This window comes from Biomphalaria glabrata, chromosome 16, assembly GCF_947242115.1.
Source record: "Biomphalaria glabrata chromosome 16, xgBioGlab47.1, whole genome shotgun sequence".
Lineage (NCBI taxonomy): Eukaryota > Metazoa > Mollusca > Gastropoda > Planorbidae > Biomphalaria > Biomphalaria glabrata.
The window spans coordinates 27,081,604-27,098,546 of NC_074726.1; the positions used below are offsets into that span (position 1 = coordinate 27,081,604).

Sequence of the window (16,943 nt, forward strand, 5' to 3'; positions counted from 1 at the left end):
CATAGTTTAATTCTAGAATAGTTTTCTTTAGAAAGGAGATATTTAACCTTTTAGCACCTACGCTCCCCCAGTTTCAATCTCTATCTAAAAAACTTCAATGTTATCATATCTTCAATGTTCTAACTGGTTAAATAGTTTGGTATTTTTGTAGGTTATATACATTGTATTCAATATGTCTGAGACTTCCTTCATTTCGGTATTGAGATTGTCACCCAAAATACAGAGCGTGTGTTAGTAATTTGGTTCTGCTTTTCAAGTTTAGAATTTAGAACTATGTTGGAACACATTTACATGTTTCTGTAAGTACATGTAATAGCACTACTTTGAATATCGTAAATGAACCGCCTACCTGGTGCTTGCGTCGCTGAATAAAATCAGAAAGACGAGATGTGTTGATAGGCTTGGGTCTAATGGGCGAGCTACGCGGTACTGACGCTTTCTTAATCCAAGGACTTTCTAAACATGCCTGGGCAGTCGGGCGTTTACTGAAGCAAACAAAAAATCAAGTTAATGATACAATAATATCCCTATAAATGTTCAAACTGTCAAGCTTAAAAGTACTTATGTTTTATAGCTAAGTGAAACACAGATTAAGTGCTTAAGTTTGATGAATTCCTCTGGAGTTTTCTGTGCCCATAGTTCTGATACTTGAGCTTCACCAGTGAAAGATAAGTATTTACACATTATCTTATCTTCTATATTAAAGACGTTACTTCAAAAAAGAAGATAATTACGTCCTACGCATTTCATGTGTCAATCTAGTCATGCATGTTAATCAATGCTAAGTCGTTGGTTTTCCTGGCTGATTCAGGTAACCCATTCCATTGTATAATGGCGATAGGGAAGATGGAGCACTTGAATAAATTTGTTCTAGCGTATGGAATAAGAAATGTGTCTCTATAATCTTAATGATAACAAGTAAACTTAAAATGGGCACTTCTTCTTCTTGTTATCAAGCAAAGACAAATATTTGTAGAAACAACGTGTTTGTATAAAAAAACAAGTTTGTTTTGTAAGTTCTGGACATTCTTCAGAAATGACGTTTGTTCATTCCTAGCCCAGACCTACTGCAGTATGCCATGAGAAGGCAATGGGCAGAGTTAGAACCCTGGACTATGGTGACAACAGTCTGGAGTGCTAACCACACAACCAGCTAACATTTTTTAATTTGCTAAGTAAATAATAATTTGCCCTGTTCAATAGTAAATAATAATCTGTCCTGTTCACTAGTAAATAATAATCTGTCCTGTTCACTAGTAAATAATAATCTGTCCTGTTCACTAGTAAATAATAATCTGTCCTGTTCACTAGTAAATAATAATCTGTCCTGTTCACTAGTAAATAATAATCTGTCCTGTTCAACGGTAAATAATAATCTGTCCTGTTCACTAGTAAATAATAATCTGTCCTGTTCACTAGTAAATAATAATCTGTCCTGTTCACTACTGTTGAAAGATCAATGCTTTAAATTTCATAATAAATGTTTCATAATAAGATAAATAACATAAAAAAACAACTTCAAAGAAACATTTTGTTCTTTATCTTTCTCTGGGACTGTTTTTCATAGGTTGCCTAATGAACTACTCAGTATCTCACCTTTGTTCCTCTACCAACATGAAGCGTATCAAATCTTTGGCCTCCGAGGAAATACCTGCAAAGTATTCATCAGGAAAACAGAAGTCGTTACGGACAATGTTTGAGCAGGTCTCCTCCTGGCTCTCATCAAGAAACGGTGAGACTCCACTCAGTAACACATACAACAACACTCCAACACTCCTGATGGCAAAAAAACAACAACATAAATGTTGATATACATATGCCATTAGTTTACTGTTAATCAAAACAGTGATAATCTTTTATATACACAATGCATAATAAATGTATGATATCAAAAAAGTTAAGTTCCCCTTTCAGACATATAGAAGGCAGATGATGTAAAGATCAACTGTTTCTATGCCTGATATTAAAGAGGGTGTCATGTGTCCAGCACAACAAGTAACCACCTTTACTTTTGTCAACTAATGTCAGGTACCCACATTAGAGTTAGATGGACACATGGGTGTCCTTAAAATCCTGAAATTGAAAATTTCAACAAGATTCCTAACCTAACCCCTTGGTTTGAAGCCATATACCACTTAGCCACCATGCCCTATAATATATGATGTAGACAATCTATTATGTTGCTAGTTATCTACATTACATCATTCATCTTTTAGTTTAGATTTGTCACAAATTAGTTCTCTGTTTAATAAATAACTGTATGTTCTAGAACATATTTAATAGTATAGCCTATTGTATTTCTGTTTCAAGGCCAACATGCGTATTTATCATCTTCCATTAACTGTCTAGGTGTACCTAAACTGCCTGCTGCTATTGTAAGGTCACTTACCAGATATCAGTGAAAAGGCCTACAGGTGTGCCACTGACCACCTCTGGGCTAGTAAACTCAGGGTGACCAATCATAGGATGGATGTAGTAGTTGTTGTAGATGTGGCGGGCGTCCCCAAAGTCTATCAGTTTGAGGTACATGGTGTTAGAGGACACTTCAATCATCAGATTCTCCGGCTGAAACATTCGAGTGAAACAACAAACTCAGTGAAGGAACTGTGAATGTCTTGGAAGCCCAGTAGGAAAACAAACTTTGACCCGTCAAGAGCTAGTGCTCCGCAGAACAGATAACAGGTGAAATGTTAACAAAGATTTAATAAGACAAGCACAATGACTATCTTTACTTTCTTCTGTTGAGGCCAGGTAACTCTTAATACTCAGTGAATTTCCTTCCAGAACTCAGATCACTAATTACGAATTATGATGCATTCATCAGGATTCAAACCTGATACCAGGGCCAGATTTAAGGGAGGGCAGGGTGGGCTGCAGCCCCAGGGTCTCCACAAAAGAGATAAAAATATATAGAAATTATGATGGGTCAAAAACTTTCAATGTAAAATTATTTTTTTTTCCGCATTTTTACGGCTGGCAAAAATGTCTTGATTAAGAAGTGTACGCTCTGAATAAATAAATACTGCTCTGGATTTACACAGTGTGTCTGTCATGGCTTTAACCTCCACAAATGAAAAAATATACACTTTTTAAAACTAAAATATGCATATTAAATATTTTTTTTAAAAGAAAGTGAGTTTAAATTTACAAGAACTCTATATCTTTGTCCAAAAATTGGCATGATTTTAGATATAAGTATTGTCCTTCATAAGTGGATTTGTGTATTAAAGCTTTTGAAAAAATTGTTGGGGGCCTTCACATACTTAAATCTGGCCCTGCCTGAGACCTTCAAGTAGGCAACAGATTTAAGACTAAGACTAAGACTAAGACTATGACTAAGACTATGACTAAGACTAAGACTAAGACTAAGACTATGACTAAGACTAAGACTAAGACTGCTTTATTGATCCTTACAGAAATTTGTTGTGATTACAAGGACTCGTTTCTCATATAAAGACAACAAAACAGAAAAATACACATAAATACAACAGACAACATAAAGAGTTCATTCAGCAACTACACACAGGTATCTTGGTGCATTTCATGTTCCCTGATCAATGAGTGGCGGTGAAAGAGTCTGACCGAGTGAGGTACGAATGAGTTTTTGTACCGCTCCGTTCTTGTTTTGATTGACAGCAGTCGCCCACTTCGCGACGACCTGGCATAGTTCACTTCACTAACACCCTACTTGGAAGCAATGTACAATCAGACTATGACTTCTTTCTTGATCCTCACTGGACATGTGTTATGATTACAAAGACTTTTTCCATTAAAAATACTATTACTTCTAGAATTTGAATAAGTTTTAACACAAATATATCCCAGGAGTTTTGATTTAAACTATTGAAGTAATACCAATGCAAGGGTGGGATTGCAAGTTGAATTTAAGTTTTGAATGAACCAAAAGTTTTGATGTGTAAATATTGAGTCTACATTATTACCTTAATGTCAAGATGTGCTATCCTGCAATTGTGTAAATACTGTAAGGTATCTAAACGTTTTGATGTGTAAATTATGACTCCATAACATACTTGTTACATTTTTACCTTAATGTCAAGATGTGCTATCCTGCAATTGTGTAAATACTGTAAGGTATCTAAAAGTTGTGCCATATACTCAGCTGCCTGAAGCTCATCAAAGTGATGTTTACTGATGATATGTTCAAGAAGTCGACCATGAGTTAAACTGTGGAGAGAGCAAACTGTCAGTAAGCACAACTGAATGTATAACATGCAGAATAGATGACAGACTCAACAAGCAAATGAGAATAGATGACAGACTCCACAAGCAAATGAGAATAGATGACAGACTCCACAAGCAAATGAGAATAGATGACAGACGACAAAGAAATAAGAATAGATGACAGACTCCACAAGCAAATAAGAATAGATGACAGACTCCACAAGCAAATGAGAATAGATGACAGACTTCACAAGCAAATGAGAATAGATGACAGACTTCACAAGCAAATGAGAATAGATGACAGACTCCACAAACAAATAAGAAAAGTTTCATTAAGTGAAAAGTTGCATTAAGTGAAAAATGTGAACATCTAATATTGAGGTAAATACTTTGCTTACAAGGTACACTAATCTTTAAAACTCTTTAATTGGATATAAACTCTTTGTCTGCAATCTTAACAAGAACAACTCAAAATCTTTTAAAAAGGTGTTTTAATCTTGATGCATCAAAATATAAATGTTTTTGTTGACGTAATCCCTTCCCCCCCCCCCCCCCCCCCCCAAAAAAAAAAAAAGAAAAGAAAAAAAAATTAAACATTAAAAGGATGTAATCATCTTCTTTTTTTGAAGTACTTTGTAAGATAAGATAAAGGATACTTTTTTTTTCAAAATTGTATCAGTGACTTTAGGAGCTTATTTTTTGTGGATGTTTCTTCAGAAATGAAGACTATTATGTCCCAAACCTACTGCTGAAGGGGCTGATAGCTCCCAGGGTTTAAACTCAGTCCATCATGACAAGTCTGAACCCCAACAGACCAGTTAGCCATCTAGTTTTTCTTCCATTTTGGTGTCAGTTGAAGGTAAAGATTGGACAAGGAACTATATCATAATAATAAGACATGGTCCTCAAGCTTAGAAGGAAGGTAGAAGTTATTCAAGTGATGAAATATTTACAAGACTGAGAGCTTGAAGTGTTGACAAGCATGCCCTAGTTTATTATTCCTGTATATCAAGTTATGGAACCTGTTTTCTTATTGCATGATTCATTTCAATGTAACTCTACACTAGGTCAATGTTTACTTGATCCATGTAACTAGGTAAGTGTCAACTAGGTCAGTGTCAACTTGGTCCATGTAAAATTTGGCCCATGTAAATTAGGTCAATGTCAACTAATATAGGTCAATGTTGATTAGGTCAATTTCAACTTGTTCACTCACAGCTCCATTATGATGACGTAGTGAGCTGGTGTCTCATACAGGTCGTACACTTTGACCAGGTTGGTATGCTGTAGACTCTGCAATGTGTTGAACTCTGTCTCCACTGCCTCTTTCCTAATCAGCCTCTTGGTAATGAACTTACAGGCCAAATCTTGACCTGAACACTTCTGGACACAACAGTGGACAACAGAAAATCTCCCTCTGAAAACACAATTTGCTGAGTTAATATTAACTATAATTACTTTTCATTAAAAAAAAAAAAAACTTCTTTCAGATTATTTCAGAAATAGTTTCTATTTACATCTATTAATGGATGTACAAACTACATGTTAACTCTTTCTCTCTGTAATTTATTTTCCCATGTTCCGATGGAATTATTCATTTTGTTCATTTGTGTCTCACTACTCTTTTATGATTCAGCTTCAATAACTTTTTTTGTATGCAATCGAAAATGTTATACTAGGTATAGAATTATAGAAGAATGCATGCTCTTTTTATATAACACAAATTAAAAATTATAAAACCAAAAATTAATTGAATTGAATTGGTTCAAATCAGTGTTAGTATCGTCAGTTAGGAGAGAAAGAGTTAACCAATGCTGCCTATCACTGGAGGAATACAAATCTTATACTAACTAAAAAGTTTTAGCATCTTTGCTTATCTGAATGAGAACTAACATTCCAAGTTTCATCACTATCACTCGCCCACAGATAATAATTCAACTACTTTTGTCATTTGATGGAACTAGATAAGGTAAAAAATCAAAAACAAACTGGCTAAGAAATTATTTTCAATAAAATGTCACATTCACTAATTATTTTCTTACTTTCCAATTTCTCCCAAGTCTGTAAAGTCATTTTCAAAAGTTGCTTTCCACATTACAACAGGAGCATCTTCTCTCTCACTCAGCTCTGGAAATTGTTTCAATTAGTTTGGATGAGTCATGTAATAAAATTTGTAATAGTTCTAGACTAACAATAATAAATCTACGATTATAAATATTTTTTACCAATTGTTTTTGTTTACCGCATTTTTATGCTGTTAGTTTTCTCGATATGCTATGATCCTATCACTTGTCTGGACCAGTTAGAAAGGGGGTAGGGGGAGAAAGAAGGGGGTATCTGGGTGATTGCTTTTTAAATGCATTTATAAAAAAAAAAGGTGAATGACCTAAATTTAAACTCGAGGGCTAGAACCTCCTTAGTCATTGTGCTGGCCACAGAAACAGATAAACTTTAAACAATCTGCCCCATTTGTCGCAAGGTCTGAAAGGGGTACTTTACTTTTTTTATGTAGAACAGATAGAGAGACTTAACATATTCATTGCTTAATAGCAACATGTAATACACTAAAGCTAATCTGCTATAAAGCTTAGATCCTGGTACTTACCATACTCACTGGGTATAGCAACGTACTGGGAAGGTTTGCTAGGCTCGCTGATGCCTATAGCATTGTTAGCACTGATTCTGAACTGGTAGGTCAGCCCTGGCTCCAGGTCCCCAATCACCTGGGATGTGTTGGGTACATAGGGGATGGCTAACTGCCACATAGTGGCCCCTGGAACACAAGAGACATTCATTATAAGACAACATCTAGGAGTTGGTTTTCCGTGCTGCCTTTAGGTGCTCAGTAAACGCAACTCTGCCAGAGTCGGGTGTCGAACATCGACACCCCCCCCCCTTCTAGGTAGCCAAGACAAGCCAAATTCAAGCGCACTTAGCCTCTCGACCACGCTTTCTTAAAAGAAACTGGCAAAAGAGACTTAGAGTTGACTGTGAGCAGAAACTGTGTCACACAAGAAATATTGTAGAACGCCAAAGATGAAGAGTTATACAGTAGATTAACTCATTATATACTCCTGATTGCTTCTAGTATTAGAAGCAGGACATTGGGCTACTTATATCAATGAGTTGTGTTACATACAGTTATAGTGGTGACAGGAAAGAGTAAAGCTCAATATAAGATATCATTGTTTTTGGTTTCCCATAATTCGGATGTTCCTTCAGAATTGAAGATAATTTATTTCCTAGTTCAAACTTCTGCAGGATGTCAGAGGATGGGAGGGAGCGGGCATGGTTTGAGCCTGTGACCATCGCTAAGTCTGAACAACAATCTAGCATGCAAACCACATGGCCAGGCAGCCATCATTGCAGTTTAAGTCTCAATTAACATGAACAAATACATTTGACTTCAGATACAAAATGAACAGAAATAACTAGATGAACAAAGTGTAGGAGGGAATGAAGAGGTCAGAACAATGTAATTCCACTTTAAAACTTCAACTATTTAGTAACTTGTAAAATGTTTTACATGTTTCGGATGTTCCTTCAGAGTTGAAGATAATTACTTCCTAGTCCAATCCTCCCGCAGGACGACGGGGGATGGGAGCGGGCAGGGTCTGAACCCGGGACCATCGATAAATCTGAACGGCAGTCCAGCGTGCAAACCTCACGACCAGGCACCCAATGATAGGCAGATGGATAGTTGAAATACAAAACTTGTACAAGTGAGTGGAGGGTGAGGATGTTGTAAACTTTGTTTGACCCCATACAAAATACTCTTGATTTACTTGTCCAAGCTGATAGGAGAAACTCATTCAAAGCAGAATCCAGCAACTCTCTATCCCAATGTTCTCAAAAAAACACCCCCAGCCCACGCACAAATTTATACTGGTGTGCTTACCAGCTTCTCTAAACTCTATGGTGTAACCCTGGATCTGAACTGGGACGCCTGAGCCCAGAGTGGGCAGCATTTGAGCATTGGCTGGAGGAGCCCATTCCAGGTGAACAGCCGTGCCAACTTGGTTTCTAATCACAGGCTGCCCTGGAGGTCCAGGGCGATCTAAAGAAATGAAGAAAACATCTTTATTAGTACCGGTAGGCCAAACATTAGAAGGTACAGGTTGGCAAGGCAATAGGGAGAAAAATTGATTGTCCTGTAAAATTTGGTATACAAATATCAATAATACAATATCAAAATTAATATCTTGGATAATATAAAATATCTACAGCTTATTGTACATCAAAGTTGAAAAAATGAGTAAATATCACAACCTAATATGTTAATGATAAGGTCATCTGTCACATGGTGTATGGGTCAAGGTTGCAAAAGAAGTGTAAACAGAAAGTTTATTTGTAGATTGGCTTCTCAAAGATTAAAAATTCTATACATTATAAACATGTTGAGTTAATTAGAAGTAAAACATTTTCATATTATTTCCATTACAAGAACATTGGATTGAACACTTGTATACAGAGGAGACAAGTTTGTTTCAGTGTTCACAAATCAGTCTGATCAGTCTGTTCAGTTTCAAGCTTCATTTCAAGTCTACTTTAGTGAATCTATTATTGAAATTAAGTTATATTGTGTATCAACAGTGTGAGTTCAATCTTTTCAAGATTTCTACTTGGAGAACGAAAGTGTTTTATTTTGTAAAGAGGTTTTCTGTTCTTTCTTCTACTAAATAAGTGTCTCTGTGATACAGTAAATCATTGGATTTAACTTCAGAAAATATCAAAACAAATTAGCCACCCTATTCCGTTGTAACATCATCGCTTAAGTAAATCTGGCTTTGAAGTCAAATTCTGCTGTCGTAAACTTGATCATTTAAAGAAAATAGATTTTACTTAGTGTTCAGATGAAATCAGTCATGTGTATAAATGTAATATATACACATCTTATAGTGTTCTCTGTGAGAGAAATAAAGTCTTACCTAACACAGTTAGCATTGCTCTTGTCACAATAGATCCTATATCACTGACAGCCACACAGGAATACTCTCCACTATCTGCTGCACTCACATTGGAAATCTAGTACAAGAGAAATATTTTAATAATATAATAATAATAATAATAATAATCTTTATTGTCCGTAAGGAAATTTGTCTTACAATTTGTGCATTACACCAAACAAAACATTATAACTATAGAAAAACAAAATATACATTCACACCACTGGTGACCAGACTCACTCAAAATTTACATGTGAAAAGTTTATATCAGATTGTTTCTATTTAATGATTTGATTGGAACAAAAGAGTGTTTGTGTCTGTTTGTCTTTGTTATTGGTGTCTTGTATCTCTTTTGTGATGAACTTTTCTCTTTCAGAATGTAATAAACTAACATTCTCTTATACTATACTAACATTGTCTTATAATAAACTAACATTCTCTTATAGTTAAGATTCTCTTGTAATAAACTAACATTCTCTTTTACTATACAAATAAACTAACATTATATTATACTAGTTTTCTTCTATTATAATAATATAATAATATTATAATAATATAACACTCTCATTTATTATAAACAGCCAAAATATATAGCTCAAAACTGATGCTAGAAAAGTCTACAATATATGAATATTATTATTGGATGGCTGCCTGGTCGTGCGGTTTGCTCGCTGGACTGCCGTTCAGATTTATCGATGGTCCCGGGTTCAAACCCTGCCCGCTCCCATCCCCCGTCGTCCTGCGGGAGGATTGGACTAGGAAGTAATTATCTTCAACTCTGAAGGAACATCCGAAACATGTAAAATTTTTTACAATTTATTATTTAATTAGTTATTGCTAGAAAAGTCTACAATATATGAATATTATTATTATTTAATGAGTTATTTCCTAACCTGTAAAATGGCCTGGCCCTCTTCATTGTACATCATCATCACTCGATTGCTAGGACCTAACACAGCTGAGTCCTGGTACCTCCATGTCACCACTGGTCTAGGCCGCCCACAAATCTTACAAGTCAGTGTGGCCGTATCTCCTGCTTGGACAGTTAGGCTGGTCAGTGGCTGCTGAACGATGGGGGGCACTTCAAAACCAAGCTCAGCAGAAATGAACTGTTATTCAAACAACATGAATATAACAATATCAGTTTAGAAACCACATGACAATTTTATCTATCAATATGCTTTTTTTAAAAATAATATACAAATCAACAAAAAATAACCAAAGCCTTATTAGTTACTAAAATTATAAAGAAATCAACAATAGCCCACAACTATTGATTATTAATATTATGAACAAATCAACAATAACTAAAGACCTATTTATTATTAAAATTCTAAGCAAATCAACAGCCATAACTTAAGACCTAGAACTTAAGACACAAAATCCAAAACTAGGAGATAAAGTAACTTTGTTTTTCAATTAACTCATTCTTTAAAAAAAGTTCATTAATTATTTGTAATTTCTGAGAACAAAAGATATGACTACCATCACATAGAAATCTTTACATTGAACTAAATGCTTAGATTTTGTTAATTTCTATTATTCAAATATCTCACTTTAAAAAAAAAATGAGAATAGAATCCTGGACCACATAGTCCATACAATATCTTATGTTTACAGATTACAGATGTTACTTCAAAAAAAAAGGAAAAGATAATTACGTCCTACACATTTCAAATGCCAATATAGTCATGCATGATTATCAATGACTTTCAATACATAGAAAACATTCAAACCTTTGTTAAAAAAATAAACGTTTCTAGACTTGAATAACTTTGGGTCTTATGTTAAAAGAAAGCCTCATTCAAAACTCTGTACATTTTTAAGAACTAAATCTATGCTCAATATTTACACACTACCAATATAGACTGTACAGAAACACAGCTGACCTTGACTTTAGGTTTATTGTCTCTACTTAGGGACTTTGATTTTCTCTCCAGACTGTCCATGCCATCATTGTCTTTCTTCTCTTTCCACTCAAACTCAGTTTTCTGAGGTGTTCGGAACATGGGCTTCTTGATCTTGAACATCTGTTTGCTTTTTCTGTACAAAGACAAAACTTAATAGTCAGATATCTTTTACGAAACTATTTTATAACATAAAATAAAAAGTTATGTTGAAAAGTCAGGTTAGACTGATTGTACAAAGACAAAACTTAAAAGTCAGACATCTTTACGAAACTATTTTACATAAAATAGTTATGTTGAAAAGTCAGGTTAGACTGATTGTACAAAGACAAAACTTAAAAGTCAGACATCTTTACGAAACTATTTTATAACATAAAAAGTTATGTTGAAAAGTCAGGCTAGACTGATTAGTCGAGTGGTCTGCGCTTTGGACTGTTGTTACCATGATCCTGAGTTCAAATCCATCAGCATCCACTGCTGTCTTACAGGAGGTGTGAACTAGGACCTAGTAATCTTCATTTCTGAAGGAATGTCCAAAAACTTGTCAAACAAACTTGTTAAGCATTTCAATAATAGAAACAACATAAATGTCAGTAGCAGATTACCTTTCAATATGTAATTACATATTGAAAGGTAGCTTATATATGTGTACATATATATAAACAAGCAACCCTATATCCAACATCACAGAACAACCCTTCACCTGGGAATCCCAGAAATAAATGGGCCAGCTATTAGGATGCAGATGCCAAGAAGATGGGTAAGAAATAGGGGACAATTGGAAAGATTCACCCCCAACTGAGACGCCTAAAGGAAGCTGAGTTGATGGCCCATGACCTAGATGAAACCTCAGGCAGAGATAATGATGACTGTATGATGTTGATGTAACATAAATATTCATAGAGAAAAAGCCTCTCTCAGTTACAAACTTTCATTCTTGGATCTCTTTAACTTGTGTTCGTTTCTACAATGAAAATGTTTGCCAACAAAAAAGGTTAGAAAAAAAAGAAGAAAGAAACCTACTTGAGACTTCCCTCTCCATCTCTTGGACCAATGATATGGCTGGGTACCCAACCTTCAGCAGCAGGGGAGTTTTGATTGGCTGGTCGGTGTATGAGGTACATATTTTGGTGGTTGGTGTTGAGGATCTGGATAAGCTCTCCCTTTGACACTGTGACCTCATCCTCCTTGATCGCATGATAATCAAAGAGTATTCGGCCAGTGGTCATTGGAAGCTCAGGCTGAAAGAGATGTCATAGACAAGGTCAACATCATGGACAAATTTCAGCTTTATAGTTAAGATAGCTAAAAAGTGGTAGTGGAATCACATGTCAAGGGCAACATTTGGGAACAGTAAGGATTGCCAAATGAACTAATCAAATGAACAACAACTAAAACATGTATATTGTATGAAAAAATAAACAATTTCCATTGTCAAATTTAAATCAATTAAAAAATCAGAAAATCTTCAGAAAGAATAACCTCTTCTATTTGTGATATTACATCTGAACAACTAAGATGACATTGATTTCATGTTGTTGTTTTTTCAAGTTAAACACTTGATCTAATTGTTTTTAAGATATTCTTCATTATTTTTACTTCCCATTGATCAGTATAGTTATGGACAATTGGCAATCCTGGAGTGAGTACAATAGATCTAATTGTACACTGGCTGAATAAATTGTAACCTTCTGGTTTACATAAAGCAAGTTGGGTTAACAGACAGATGCAAGTATTAAATGGGGTGAGGAAGAAACAGAATAAATAAAATTAAAGAATGAATAAATCCTTGTGACCTACACATTATATACATGGTTTACTCTACAGCAGCCATTTTTTCAGGAAATCATCCTGTGTGCCAGCAAATGTCACTTGACACAAATTAAATCTCTTTCATCATATCAAGTCAATGCACACAATAAGGGCTTTATGTGGATTTTTAGTAGCTATAGTGTAACTTGTAACACTGTGCTTGTAACATTGGCCAAAAGTGTGATAGTAAATGTTATTGTCTTGTCAGCCCCGTCCTGTTATTGTAACCCAGTAACCCACATTGCTGGCATGTTGAAAGAATGTGCTAATTAACAGATAAGGGGGATAATTGAATTCCTTTTAGGCCTATATATATGGACGATCTAACTTGAATAAAGAGCATTTAAACAGACAAGAAAGTGTTTGTTAGTCTCTACTAGCCTACTATTACATGGTGTCAGATGGACCGACTCCACCCGCCACAACCGCTGGAATTTAATGGAAATGTTGCAGAAAACTGGAGAAGTTTTAAACAGTCGTTTCAAATTTACACAATAGCAAGTGGACTTGATACTAAAAGTAAAGAAGTACAGTCCATGACGTTGCTACATGTAATTGGCCACGAAGCAGTTCAAGTCTACAATACATTCCAGTGGACGGACGATGAGTGTGAAGACTGTGAAATCAGCAAGTCTTTTCATACACTGAATTGCATTTTAAACAAGTTTGAAAAATACTGCCTTCCCAGGAAGAATGTAACGATTGAAAGGCATATTTTTTTCAAGAGAAGCCAAAATGAAGGAGAAACCTTTGACAGCTTTTTGACCGACCTCAAACTCAAGGCAAGGTCTTGTGAATTTGAATCACTAAAAGATTCACTAATTAAAGATCAAATAGTAGGCGGTATAAAAAATGACAGCACAAGAGCAAGACTTTTAAGAGAACCTGATCTAAACATTATAAAGGCTGAACACATTTGCCGAGCAGCGGAATCAACTGAATGGCAACTCAAAGTCATGAAAGAAGAATGTGACGTTCAAGCGATTTCTTCAGCTACAAAGAACTTTAGTAGAACGAAATCAACCTTGAACTGCAGTAATTGTGGCAGACAACATTTACCAAAGCAGTGTCCAGCTTACGGTAAAATATGTCACAAATGTCACAAAATGAACCATTTTTCTAATGTATGCAGATCAAATAACATCCAATTCATCAATTACAAGACTGAAGCTACAGATGATACCAAGACTGAAACGTCTATAATTGGCAGTATAGGTTCACAGAACCAATGTAATGAGTGGAATACAGTTATCACTCTAGAAAACAAACATGTAACATTTACATTGGATACAGGAGCACAAGTCAACATTCTTCCTTATAGGATTTTTCATCAACTTAGAAGAAAGAAACTCCAGAAGTCATCATCAAGACTTACTACATACAGTGGTGAACATTTAAAGGTTGTTGGCAAAACACACATTAAATGTTCAGTAAAAGAAAAAACTGCATGGATAGAGTTTCAAGTAGTAGATACACACTCCAAACCAATTTTGGGTCTACCAGGTTGCCAGCAGATGAACCTTATTCAGAGAGTAGATTTTTTAGACGATGAAACATTAAACAACTATGCTGATGTTTTTACTGGCCTTGGATGCTTGAAAGAAGAGTATACAATCAAAGTTGATCCAAACATACGACCAGTGGTACATGCAGCAAGAAAGGTTCCAGCGGCACTTCGAGAAGAATTGAAAAAAGAGCTGAGACGAATGGAAGACGAGGGTGTCATCGAAAAAGTTGATCGTCCCACCGCATGGGTCAACTCACTAGTTCTTGTCGAAAAGAAAGGAGGTGGTTTAAGAATTTGTCTAGATCCTAGAGACCTTAACACAGCCATTCAGAGAGAGCACTACCAGTTACCTACCATTGAAGAAATAGCCAGCCGGCTAAGTGGCAGCCAGGTGTTTACTGTACTAGATTCAACCAGTGCCTTTTGGCAAATCAAACTAGATAAGAACTGTACAGATCTGACAACGTTCAACACACCGTTTGGTCGATATAAGTTTTTACGACTACCCTTTGGACTAAACTCTTCTGCGGAAGTATTTGCAAAACGATTTCACCAAATTTTCGAAAATATTCAAGGTGTTGAAACCTACATGGACGAAATATTGATAGCTGGTAGAACTACAAAAGAACATGACGAGAAACTTCAGAAAGTCCTTGCCATAGCAAGAAAAGAAGGGATTAAATTGAAACTATCAAAATGCAGCCTTAGAGTAAAAGAAGTAAAATTTGTCGGACACGTCATTACAGATAGTGGAATCAAGCCTGACAATTCCAAGATTGAAGCAATACACTCTATGCCATGCCCTTCAAACCGCAAAGAACTAGAAAGATTTCTGGGCATGATAAATTATCTTGGCAAATTCATACAAAATCTGTCTGATGTTACTGCCCCTTTGAGGGAGCTACTTAAACAAGATAATGAATGGATGTGGTTGGAACAACATCAGAATGCCGTTGATTACTTGAAAAGTATGATCACAACTGCCCCTGTTCTAGCTTTTTATGATGTTTCACAACCAGTCAAGTTGTCAGTAGATGCTTCGCAAGAGGGACTTGGAGCTGTGTTAATTCAAAATGAGAGGCCAGTGGCTTACGCATCAAGATCTCTTACAGACTGTGAAAAACGTTATGCACAAATAGAAAAAGAAATGCTTGCAATAGTGTTTGGAGTTGAACATTTCCATTATTATGTGTATGGGCGTCAAATAACAGTTGAAACAGATCACAAACCATTAGAAGTGATCATCAAAAAGCCTTTGTCATCCACACCACCAAGACTTCAGAGAATGCTTCTTCGTCTAATGAAGTATGAAATCCTGCTGAAATATAAGCCAGGAAAAGAAATGTCTATTTCAGATACACTTTCACGAGCATCGCTGCCAGTGAAACATCCATCAAGTGATGACTGGGACGCACAAGTTCATCTTATTGTAGATAGCCTGCCTGTGTCAGATGAAAATCTGAAAAATTTTCAACACGAAACTGCTAACGATGCCATTCTAAGACTGTTAAAAGATCAAATTTTGATAGGATGGCCAAGCACAAGAAATGAAATTCCTCAAGAAATACGAGCTTATTATGGATTTAAAGAAGAGCTTAGTGAAAGCAATGGTCTACTTTTAAAAGGAGAAAGAATAATAGTACCAAAAGCATTACAAAAAGAAATGTTGCAAAGACTCCATCAAGGTCACCTTGGACGTGATAGATGTCTGGGTACAGCCAAGGAGGTGTTCTTCTGGCCTGGAATGTCAAAAGAAATTATAGACATGGTATCTAGTTGTGCAGTATGCAATGAACACCAGAATTCCCAGCAGAAGGAGCCAATGTTACCACATGATATACCTCAACTTCCCTGGGAAAAGATTGGAGCTGACCTTTTTGAGCATTTTGGTAAGAACTATTTACTTCTTGTTGACTACTACAGTAGATTCTTTGAGATTAATCTCATTCCAACACTTAAAGCTTCAGACGTGATTGCTTATATGAAGTCACAATTTGCTCGTCATGGCATCCCCAAGGAAGTAATTACTGATAATGGACCTCAGTTCAGTTGCGAAGAGTTTCTCAAATTCTCTAAAAACTGGGGTTTTCAACATATTACTTCGAGTCCCAGATTTCCACAGTCCAATGGGATGGCTGAACGCGCAATACAGACAGTAAAGAAAATTATGAATAAAGCTAAAACATCTGGTCAAGACCCATATTTAGCCATGCTACAGTTCAGAAATGCCCCAAGTCCGGATGGACCTTCACCAGCAAGGCTGCTCATGGGCAGACGTTTGAGAACTAATTTTCCAACAACAAATACTTATCTCAAACCACAAGTTCCAGACCAGAAAGAAATGGCAGATGTATGGAGAAAGAGAAAAAATGGTCAAAGAAAATATTATGACAGAACGGCTAGACGCACTGAAAGACAACAGTTTCATCCTGGAAACAAGGTCTTTATGCAAAAGTATCCTGGAAGTCAATGGAAGCCAGCCACTGTCATCTCAGAAGCTTCAACGCCAAGATCGTATTTTGTACAGACACCTGAAGGGGGAACATACAGAAGAAATAGAAAAATGTTAAGAAAGACATTTTCTATACC

The 16,943-nt window shown here is 35.8% G+C and overlaps 1 protein-coding gene across 2 annotated transcripts in view; it reads right to left on the reverse strand.

Annotated features, from left to right (window-relative positions):
• The window catches only part of LOC106074210 (kalirin-like), a 213,023-nt gene that overhangs the window by 5,410 nt on the left and 190,670 nt on the right, over nucleotides 1-16,943 (reverse strand). For both annotated transcript variants that reach the window (XM_056014173.1, XM_056014172.1), the window contains 12 exons: nucleotides 12,059-12,276; nucleotides 11,018-11,171; nucleotides 10,022-10,237; nucleotides 9,111-9,207; nucleotides 8,081-8,239; nucleotides 6,788-6,955; nucleotides 6,225-6,309; nucleotides 5,399-5,599; nucleotides 4,047-4,185; nucleotides 2,390-2,565; nucleotides 1,597-1,776; nucleotides 350-485 (listed from right to left, as the gene is read on the reverse strand). In XM_056014173.1, the coding sequence (XP_055870148.1) occupies nucleotides 350-485; nucleotides 1,597-1,776; nucleotides 2,390-2,565; nucleotides 4,047-4,185; nucleotides 5,399-5,599; nucleotides 6,225-6,309; nucleotides 6,788-6,955; nucleotides 8,081-8,239; nucleotides 9,111-9,207; nucleotides 10,022-10,237; nucleotides 11,018-11,171; nucleotides 12,059-12,276 (1,929 nt within the window). The remainder of the gene's footprint in view (nucleotides 1-349; nucleotides 486-1,596; nucleotides 1,777-2,389; nucleotides 2,566-4,046; nucleotides 4,186-5,398; nucleotides 5,600-6,224; nucleotides 6,310-6,787; nucleotides 6,956-8,080; nucleotides 8,240-9,110; nucleotides 9,208-10,021; nucleotides 10,238-11,017; nucleotides 11,172-12,058; nucleotides 12,277-16,943) is intronic.